This window comes from Trachurus trachurus (assembly GCF_905171665.1).
Source record: "Trachurus trachurus genome assembly, chromosome: 22".
Lineage (NCBI taxonomy): Eukaryota > Metazoa > Chordata > Actinopteri > Carangiformes > Carangidae > Trachurus > Trachurus trachurus.
In genome coordinates, this window is record NC_139907.1 from 12,045,805 (window position 1) to 12,056,625 (window position 10,821).

The following is a 10,821-nucleotide window of genomic DNA, read 5'->3' on the forward strand; positions in this document are numbered from 1 at the left end:
TCAGCATGGAGTTTATTATTAAGAGCTAATTGATTAGCTGCCGAGAGCTAACGGCTTGGTTACACGGCTATATGAGCTAACAGGCTCGCTGCTAACAGCTAACGGGCAAAGCTATGGGGCGAAGGCATGGATCAGCTAACATGTTAGCCCTGGGTAACAAAATCATTACAACTGAATGCAGACGACAAATGTACCGTTCAGTGAAGACTTTATGGTGCCATAAATGATTAGCCTTGTATTTATTATTTATGTAATAATTATAATATGTTTATTAGCCTAATATTAATTAAGAGGTCATTATCATTGTTGGGCCTCCCTCAGATAGATAGATTTGATCAGTCAATATAAAATCAACTATTGAGAAGGTCGCGGGTTCGATCCCTTGTTCCTCCTTTCTGCAAGTATAAAAGATAAACGCCCAACTCATCCTCTGTGTATAACAGAGAGAGAGAGAGAGAAAAAACACAGTATGCTGGAAAGACGCTTAATAAAAGCTGTGAATGCATGTGACTTTTGGCATAAAGGGCTTCCAGTCATCCATAATAAGAGAAAAGCTATGTAGATACAGTCGATTTACAATTTTGTCTTTAATGATGAAATTAAAGCTGTACAAAATGGTATTTCACATGATCTATAAAACAAACAAACGAACAAAAAACATCAGCAATTACTTTTAATCTAACGCAACCACGCTGGATCACTGCATCTGACACCATATTACCATTACAGCAATTTGACAGTTTATCTTGATCCAACTACACAAACTTGATTCACGACTGTCAATCATCATGGCACATCCCTTTTGATAAATAAAATAATTAAAAATATATATTTAAATATATGAAAACATACAAACAATCCAAGTTAAGTGACACCCTCTGCATTAACAAAATTTTAAAGTGCATAATTCTTCTTTTAGAGAATTGCGGCTTAATGATAGAGGAACAGAGGAAAATCATGCTGTGATTAAGCAGGATGTGGAAGATGGTCATACTTTTGCTGTGGGTGACCTAGTCACAACTCTGCAGAAGATGAGTGAATGACAGTCATGCAGTTGTGCTTGGGGGCTCCTTGTATGGCACAGAAATCAATATTACATGCTTAACAGCCTTGTTTGTCTGTTGCACCTTTAACTAGTCTGTAGCAAAAACATTGAACAGTAAACAGTAAAACCCTGGGTGAATCTCTTGTTATACATAACAAAATGCCTTACAACTTTGTTAATTGTGATGTGGTCAGTATTCTGTATGGCTGCAGGCAACTTGACCCGCTAACATTTATTTACACAGTGCATATCTGCATGCACAATACCGAGCATCACTGTACAATCTGTTAAAATCAATGTTAATCTGTGCTGACAGAGCCAAATGTCAGGAAATGTTAAAAAAAATCACTGAGTAAATGAATTCAGAATCAAGAAAAATATGTGATTAAAAATTTCAACTGAATTTTATACTGTTTGAGGCCTTTTTTTTTTGCGAGGAGGCAGAATGCAAGCTGAAACACAGAGCACAGAGCATAATGCACAGCCTTCCTCCACTACTGGTACAAGAACAGATATACACAATGAAAGTCTGTGTTACCCACATTTTGAATGTTGCTCTTATTATTGCGACATAATATATTCTTTAAATTTTACTTCTCACATCTGATTGTAAAAAACAAAAAGCACAATTTTGATTATTGTGATCAGTTTGATCAAATAGTTTTGAATTACGGCAGCAGTGTTGAGTGTCCACAATTTATGTTATATCGCAGCAACACATGCACTTTCATTTTGTAATCTTTAGACACTATAAAAAAGCGTAGTGTAGTCTGATGATATCAATGGCTATTAGAAAGAACTTGATCCTGTAGGTCCTCTTCCGATGCACAGGTTCAGAGATTTACCCTGTTTGCCTGTTTAGGCATGTAGGAGGTCACTGAGTAAGTCATGGATCTTGAAATTCCCTGTGTCCTTCAATGACCCATGGGAACATCAATCCAAGTTTGTCCAGATGATTTTACTATTTGAGCGTCCATCCATCTTCATCTGTGTCTGATCGGATGGCCACTCCTGGAGACATGCTTGGTCAAGGGCGAGGATATGTGTTTCGGGTGGTGGTTATCTGTGAAAGGTGGGACAGGGATACTGATTTACATGACTTGGTTATGTGACCTAAAGTGAGAGAAAACAAAAAATGTCAATTTAGTTGCAGTGTGTGCACAGGCAAATGAATTAACAATGCCACCCCAGTTGCACACAAACAGCATTCACCTTGTGTATGTGAGGAGGCATTTCGTCCTCTGAGCTCTCCTCTGGTAGCGGCTCATGCTGGCGTGGTGCTGCCTGGTCCTCCTCTGCCCACCCTCCCATCGGCACACGAGCCGACCTCACGACCTTCCACCCTGCACCAAAAGGGTCTGGAAAACAGATTGTTTGGTTTAAAAGTGTCAATAAAACGCATTCAATCAGAATTCAAATGCACGTGGTGTAAAACATGGAGCAATAATAATCACAATGGGGATACCTGTGGTAGGTCCACTATGGCGTCGATGGCTGCTGCCCTGCGATGACGCCCCCTCCTGTCTGATGGTGGCATTGCTGGTTGCTGAAGCTGAAGTGGGAATGGTGCTCGGGCTGGGAACTGTGGTGGGGAAAGTATGTGAGCGGGGGAAATTTCTAGAGTGAGGGTGGGGGTGGCTCCTCACTTCATCAGGGATGCTATCGCTGCTTTCATCGCTCTCCTGCCTGTGCCAGGTGTGCCGGGACAGCTCGCCACGGGATTGCTGTTTATGAAGCTACAAGACAAAAACACGTAGATATTGTTGGAGGTGTTATGCATGGGACCCAGGATGGAGAAGAAACTGCCTCACATACAGCTCTGCAGCTCTGGAAAAAATTAAGAGACCACTTCAAAATGATCAGTTCCTCTGGTTTTACTATTCATACAGGTAGGTATGTGTTTGAGTACTTAAGTTTAATTCTATAACCTACTGTCCCAAATTGGAAATAAAAATATTGTCATTTAGAGCATTTATTTGCAGAAAATGGCAACAGGTCAAAATAAAAAAAACATTCTGGTGTTTTCAGACCTTGTATAATGCAAACAAAACAAGTTCATATTCATTTTAAAACAACACAACACTACTTTTTAAACTTAGGAAGAGTTTAGACATCAGAATTGGTGGAATAATCCCAATTTTTAATCACAGCGTTTTTTTTTTTTAAATTTATTTATAATCTTTCTTCCTCATTAAATATGATTTGGTTCAGGTGATCAGCTAAGTAGAGTGAGGTGTGCTTGTGTTGGAGTTCAATAGACACTGGAATTGATGGCTGCCATACGAAGCTGATTTATTAAGAACATTTTTGGAGAGGTCTTTTTATCTTTTCCAGAGCTGTATGTGCACACACTCACCTCATGCATGTAAAGTGCATGGATACTCATCTCAGTGGATGCATACTCTGATAGGACCAAACTGGTGAGTTGACCCTCCCACGCACTGCTGCCGGAGCTCACAGTTCGGGCATCAGTCCTACAAGAGGAGAGAGAGAGCCAATATATGGAGATAATGAAGATAAATGGTGAAACACATGGGGGAGTAACACAAAGAGTTAAATGATAATAAAAGACAGTAGCTCAGTGAATATTTAGTGTTTTTTTTTCTTACCCAGAGCCTGCCATTGCCTTGCTCATGGCTGAAGTGTGGCCACCAGTCCTGTGAGCTGCACTCAAACTGCCCCTCAGGTGCAGACTGCTGCTGATTGGGGAAAGGGAGCGTAAGGCAGATGCTCCATCGCTAATGCCAGCTACAGTGTGATTAGTCAAAGAGCCGTCCCTGCCAAAATGAACGGAGGCCAGTGTAGAAGGACCTGCCAGGAGGTTTGCAACGAGGCTCCTTGGCTGAGAGCGAGAGACAGGCAGAGACAGGGTAGGAGAGATTTAATCTACATTTACTTCTGAAAATGTGAGGAAATGTAACTTTGGACCGACAGTTAATAAATCTCTATACCTCAGATTCAGACAATGAGAGTGGATGTGTGTCTGCAGGAGCGCCAGTGGCCTCTCTGTGAACTCTTTCTTTCAACTGACTGATGAAGTGTGTTGTCTCTTGTGGAGGCTGCCACTGGGGGTTGGTAATGGCAAAGTGCATTAGAGATAACTCCGTCTTTCCATCCTCTGCCTGTTGGTAGATAGACGCCTCCGTCTTCCCCTCCGACATCCACTGGAGAGGGAGGAGAGACAAAAATCAGGAGGACAAAACACTCTCCACGTAGGCACGTTAAATATGTGTCCACAAGTGTCTTCATGTCTGTATGGACTCATGAAGCAGTGCCTCACCGCTGGATGCCCATGCTGCCTAATGTCCATCTGGGCAAAAGAGCAGGTGTCTCCAACCCCGATCACCTCCACTGTGAAGTTCCTGAAGAAATCGATGATCTCCAGAGACTTTCTCCTCAGACAGAAGATGAGGATGATGGGAGTCACAACTGGACTTAGCAACTCCTCTAAAATAAACACCTGGACAAGCAGATGGGGGTTGAACAAGGACCGAAGTTGTACCAGAAAGATGCTGAAGATATGATAGAAAAATTGAAATGTGTGGTTTTTTTTAATGATTTATTTCCTTTGGCTCCTTTCAGATTAAAGATTTAAGAGTGCCAGCAACTGTGAAAATCTGGGAGCAGAGAGTTAACCTCTTCCCATTACAAGTAACAGCACAAACCTGTGGTTTCTACTTGTCTGCTTTGACATATTAATGTAAGTTACAGTGTGAGAGCAAAACTTGTCATTAGAGAAATATATACCGGTATAGTACCGGTATATGGTATAGTACCGGTATATGGCATATACTGGTACATATTTATGAGAATTTGGAAACATAACTTTAGGCCACTTTCACAGCACAGCAAGAATTTCCAATAGTCATAGCAGGAGCAACACAATCCTAAGTGGTATCATTAATGATCGCTTCATTGCATTGGTTCTATAGGACCCTAAACCTGTCATATCAGTGTGGAATAAAGTCATCACTTGTAATATCACAACATCTCATATTGTCATGCTTTGAGATATTAAAATCCTGTAGGACACTGTTGTCATTTCCAATGTGATCATCCTTGTTGAGTCTTGATATTTTTCCCAGCATGTGTACTCACTGCTTTGTACTGGAATAGCTGTGAGAACTGGTCCCGGGTCTCATATCTATGTGCATTGCCCTGCCAATGGTCAGGCATGTAGTGGATATGAGCCAGGATGACCCGCAACAGCTGCTCCGGACAAAACACCATGTGCTTATCAGGAATAAATGACCTGAGGAGAGAGAGATGATGATGGTGGACAACAACTTCTGACAACAAAAGATCTCAATTTAAACTGATACGATGTAATATTAGACAATCACTCTCTTTAGAAAACTAGAAAATGGGAGAGAGAGAGAGAGAGAGAGGTAGGACTCAATCTGTGGGAATGTTCCCCCATACTTGACAACTTCAATTCAGAGCTAATACAGATTTCAAAGAGTCAGCAGCTACTTAGGGAAGGAAACCCTCTTATACTCATCAGTTATACAGCAGAGTAAGCTGCCCAAGAGCATTAGAAGAGATTACAACTCCGGGTATCTCTAAAAGCGCAATAAAAAAATGGCTTCTCGCTAACATATTTTAACTTCATAGTTGAAGATTTGTCTTTTTTTACTCATTGTGTCCATTTGCACTTCATCCTTGTAATGTAATGTCTGTTTTATAATGATGGAGGAAATACATTAGCAAAGAGGAAGAGGGAATTAGTGATGTTTTTTATTAGCTACTGGCTGTACTACTTTCTCCTACCTCCTCTCCTTTCCCATTTCATTGGACCATAATGAATATAAGCCTTCGGGCATTGTTGTGCTATCCCCCACTAAGCATTTAATGATTTATTTGTATGTTTATGAAATGCTTTGGTTAAATAAAATCATTAAAATCCAAATGTGCATTTAGATGAGCTGAAAGATTGACTGGGTGACACTAATCCTTACCTGCAGACTGTGATACACACTCCAAGCAGTGTGATTGATGAGAGAACATGCTCCACAGCAAGAACGTCTTCATCATAGATGGTCAGGGCGATGAGGACGGCCAGGAGAGACCCAGCAAAAAACGCTACATTTTTGGCAACCACTGTCAACAGTGGTGAAAGGAAACAGTTCATATACTTGGATGCAGCCTTAATGAGGTTGTAGCAAAAAAGAAGGAAGAGGAAGAGAAAAAGGAGAAAACACAGTTAATTACTATTTACACAAGCAATGAGAAATGTACAGACACAGTCTCTACATTTACCTATTATTCAGTGCTATAAAACTTTGCCAGTTCAAACAAATATCTCTGAGGAGAATTCAATTCAATTTTCTGAATTCAAAACTCTATTTATCCCCATGAGGCAATTAAAAAAAACACACACAGGCAGTCATTAACCTGGACATCAGAGTGTAAGAAATAGAAATAAATAAATAGATAAAAGAAAAAGAACAATAACTTCAGAGCATCTACTGCTGCAGAGGGGGAGCAGGCCCACTGACCTTGTAGCCTTTGCTGAGACGTGACATGAGTTCATGGTCCAGCTCATTAAAATGACGAAGGTAGCAACGGCCATAGAGCGACCAGCACCTCGCACCCAGAGAACCAGGCTCACGCTTGATCACCTAGACACACAAACACAATGAACTATTATCCAGAGCAGTAAATAAAAGGGGACATTTTATGTTTTTAGAGTTTGTACCTTGCTCTACTGGAACAATTACCTCAGTGTAACTAAAGAAGGCATAGAGGATCTGCCACACTAGAATAACCGGACACAGTAGCAGGTTGGCAATGCCAATCCACAGGATACGAGATGCTAGCCGGTCAGCCAGCTCGAGCCTGTTGCCTCCTCTCTTGTACTCTTGTTTTAGGCTCCACTCATTCTCAAACAGAGAACCTACAGAGAAATCCAAAGATAAAAACAAACGTGTTGGTATTTATAAACCTTTTGCGTAAATTAAAAAAAAAACTAGTGAACACAGTGAACACAGACACACCTGGCCCCCAAAAGAAGATGAGCTCAAAGTTGTACTTGAGACCCCGAGTGTAGAATACAGACTCCCCAAGCACAGGAAGTCGAAAACGCACAGGAAGGAGTGATTTATTCACCATAGCGACCTAGTGAGTTGGAGGAAGAGAGCTGTGGTTACAGACCACACAGTATCATTACGTTCCCAAGTAGCAAACATGAACAGATTTACGACAAACAGTGTTATTCACGTTTCACTGCAAATGAAACACACCATGTAGTTTTTAAAGCGCAGGATGCGGTGGTAAATGTCAAGCTCTGTCAGTTCCTTCTTGTGGATGCAGATCTGGTGCTCCTTCTGGATCTCCACTATCCTGGCCTGAACCTCCTGCCATGTTGCATAGGGAAGCTCTGACTGAGAAGAAGGGGAAAAAAAGCACAGTGAAGGCAAGAGAGTCTAGGAGGAAGAGATAGGAGTATTTTTAGTGTCAACAGAACAGATCATGTGACGTTAGTTTGTCTGTCTCACCATGGTCATCTTGAGAGCGTTGATATAGAAGGAACGGATCTCCCAATAACAACAGACGTTGTAGATGAATTTGACCATCCGGTGTAGCCAGAACACCCCAGAGATTATCAGCACAAACATCACAAACGCATTGCTTTGCATGCTGGGGAAGAACATTTTTATCAATGAATGTTAACACTTTTGCAGTACACAAGACCCATCTAATAAATAACATAACATCATAGTGTATAACGTCTCCTTGAATGTTAAAGTGTTGCTTGTTCTTTAGGTGCGTCACAAACACTTGACCTATCCTTTGCTTCACCGCACTTGCAAAACTTGTAAATAATAACAATAGATTTTATGCAAATTAGATATGCATCGTTAAGCACATTAATTACAAACAATGTCACACCCACCGGGCACTGCAGACATTCATTGGGAGGAAGGCGTCAGGCAAGGTGACTTTCGATGAATCCGTGTGATTTACAAACTTGTTGGCAAAGAGGATGTCGTAGTCTACACAGTTAGCTAGGAACACTGTGAAGCCAACCACAAACAGCAACTGACTGTTTAGAAAAAGAGAGAGAGAATAAGGAGGACAAGAAGAAAACACACATTTAAGTCACCTTCAACTGCATAGGTAGGAACCTTGCGAGAAAAACATAATTTATGGACAGGATACATACACCAGCTCAAAGATCTCTCCCAGCAGCATACAGGTGAATCCATTCTTCTGATGCAGGTTATAGACGTATTGTACGTTAAGGACTACTATGTTAGACTTATTTACAACTTATTTATGTTGAAGAATGTAACAATGAATATCTTCCAAAATCATGTGAAAAAGGATATTCTCTGGAAAAACAGGTCCAGGTTTTCTATGTGGTGCCATTGGGCTGCAAAAGATGCACAGCAGGTGTTCATGTTAGGTATCCTTGTGTAAAAAAGAGAAAGAATCTAATACTCTTTGGGATAAGTTTAGGATCTGTGTGTGTTTGTATGTGTGCATCATACATTTGGTTCCTTCAGGCACATGCATCAACAGGTTCTCCTCTCCAGGGGGAGAATCGCTGTAGGACGCCTCCAGACGCTGGTACTCTGTGTCAAAGTGCGCCATGGTGACAGGAGCCTCAGTCTCACCAAGTAGCCAAACCCACTGCTACAGACTGGAGAGCAGAGGAAAGCAGGATTTACATTCACATTTACATGTCCTCATTTGGCAGACACTTTCATCCAGAGTAGCTTGCAAGAGAAGGACATCAGTAGAAATACTAGTAATGGCACAAGTTCTACATCTATTCAATACTGTAAGAAGAAGGAGAGTGAACTAAGAAGTGAAGGGGAGGCAGTGTGGAAGATATGAAGACAAATAGTAAACATTGATGGGAGTGAGAAGGGGAAATGGCGATGCAATCATCAGCAACTAATTTCAAACTCAAACAGTCTGAATTATCAAAAATGTGTGGTTACCATCAACCTAAGCCTTCATCTCTGAAAAGCAACATCCCTAATGATACTAAGAGTGGAACTCATTATTGATTTTTGCATTATCTAATATTGAACTCTCCAGAAAACCCCTCATTTGTCTGATCCTTCAGAGAGATCAGAGGTCAGGATCAGTGACAGAGCAGTCAGCCTACTGCTGGATTCCTGCTGACAGAGACAGTTCAAAACTAGATGTCCTGTTTAAAGGGCAGTTGTTCAATACTTAAGTCTGTACAGGCTGCACTAGCTTAATAAATTATAAACACAACATATAAATATCCACAGTGCATGGTTAAGTTTATGTAACAAATGGCCTGAGAAATGTTCTGCAATTACATGAAACGCAAGTGGGGGTGGAGCGTGAGTATCATATGAAACCTACAGAAAATCCCCTATACGTTGCATCTGCACGTTTCAGTCAAATTAAAACTGACAAGAGGAAACCAAAACTAAATAAATGGGCCATTGACGAATGATTCATCTCAAGATCTGTCTGACATAATTAAAAATGTCCCATCAAAATCTATATGAACTATTTCATATTCACATGGTAATGCAGGCCTCAGCCTTCAGACAAATAGAAACCATAACACAGACTAACTGCAGGCCCAAAGAGTCAAGAGAATGAATGTGTCCTTAAGCACAATACTGTATTGACAAAGCAATAGCACCTGGACGGAAATGGAGTACATAGATAGCCACTTTAAATAAGGAGCATAATATTCTGCAACATGGCACCTGCGTTTATAACTCATAGTAATAACAAGATTTTATGGTGGAAGGACAGACACCTTCATGTGACATGTAACTGAGAAGAGACAGGTCCTGGTGCAATGTAACTAATGCTGTATAGGCTACGGGGAAACATTTGATAACAACACAGGTATGGCCTAGGTTATGTCAGCTAGTACAGTATATGAACATCCTTACCTCCATTGCAGTGCAGTACGTCCTGTCGAGGTCTGTTTGTTACTCAACATTCCCAGCTGTGAAATAAAGCACACACACACAAAACAGGAAGACAGGTTTCCTTTAAAGCTGTCGTTTACAGTCTAACAATCCAGGACCACAAAAGACTACTGCAGTACGTCTGCCATTATTATTCTCTACGTAGCTACAGTACAAGACGATAGCTATAAAGTCACACAAAATGTCAGTGACTTTGGACGACTGACTAGAAAGCAGTAACACGGTACACGGCACAAGTGATTCAGGTGTTGTTGTTGTCGTGGTTTGACAGCACAGGCCTGCCCCTTTCTCTCCCACTAAAAAAAACCCAAAACATGACACCTCCCCAATACTGTGGCGTGGAGATACCTTACCGTTTGATGTCCCTGCTTCCGCTGTGTCGGATTAAAAAAAAACGTAATATCCCGGGGATTTTTTAAAATTTATTTATCTGATAACCGTCTTGTTTTCGTTTTCTCTTCTCTCTCCCTCGAACTCAGACACAAGCCAGTTTCATTTTCGAAACAGCTAGCAGGCAGCAGTGTGGCGTTTACCACAGCTGAGCGGCAAGGACGCTGTCCAATCACAGGGCGAGTTCTCAGCCAAGCAGGCTCAGCAGCCAATAGGATTCGTCGGGAGGCGGGACATAAGAGTGTGTTGCGTCAGTACACGCCCTGTATGACCCTCCATGATGGGATCCTCACAGTTTACTCTGGTTTGTTAATTAAATGGGTATTTACTACCACCGCCTGGTCGCTTGTAGTAGCAGCACCACAAGCCTGATAGATGCTGCTGCATATCAAGTTTACATGTATATTATGTTTTTACACAGCTTCTTTTTCCTGCGACCTGTTTAATTATTTT

General features: G+C 41.2%; 1 protein-coding gene across 3 annotated transcripts; it reads right to left on the bottom strand.

The window, feature by feature from the left end:
* Positions 1–568: 568 nt before the first annotated feature.
* atg9a (ATG9 autophagy related 9 homolog A) lies at positions 569–10,516 on the bottom strand. Of its 3 annotated transcripts, none has more exons than XM_083998742.1 (20): positions 10,332–10,516; positions 9,940–9,995; positions 8,539–8,690; positions 8,377–8,420; positions 8,211–8,275; positions 7,941–8,090; positions 7,543–7,684; positions 7,288–7,428; positions 7,042–7,162; positions 6,766–6,941; positions 6,544–6,666; positions 6,004–6,191; positions 5,144–5,297; positions 4,326–4,505; positions 3,997–4,209; positions 3,655–3,887; positions 3,402–3,519; positions 2,511–2,781; positions 2,258–2,403; positions 569–2,108 (listed from the first exon to the last, which is right to left on the bottom strand). In XM_083998742.1, exons 3-20 carry the CDS (start codon positions 8,639–8,641, stop codon positions 2,073–2,075), a joined length of 2,604 nt encoding a protein of 867 aa, XP_083854868.1. In that variant the 5' UTR covers positions 8,642–8,690; positions 9,940–9,995; positions 10,332–10,516; the 3' UTR covers positions 569–2,072. The 3 variants fall into 3 exon arrangements, with proteins under 3 accessions (XP_083854868.1, XP_083854870.1, XP_083854869.1); XM_083998744.1 differs by having other exon boundaries at positions 569–2,158; XM_083998743.1 differs by lacking the exon at positions 10,332–10,516 and having other exon boundaries at positions 9,940–10,314.
* Positions 10,517–10,821: the final 305 nt, after the last annotated feature.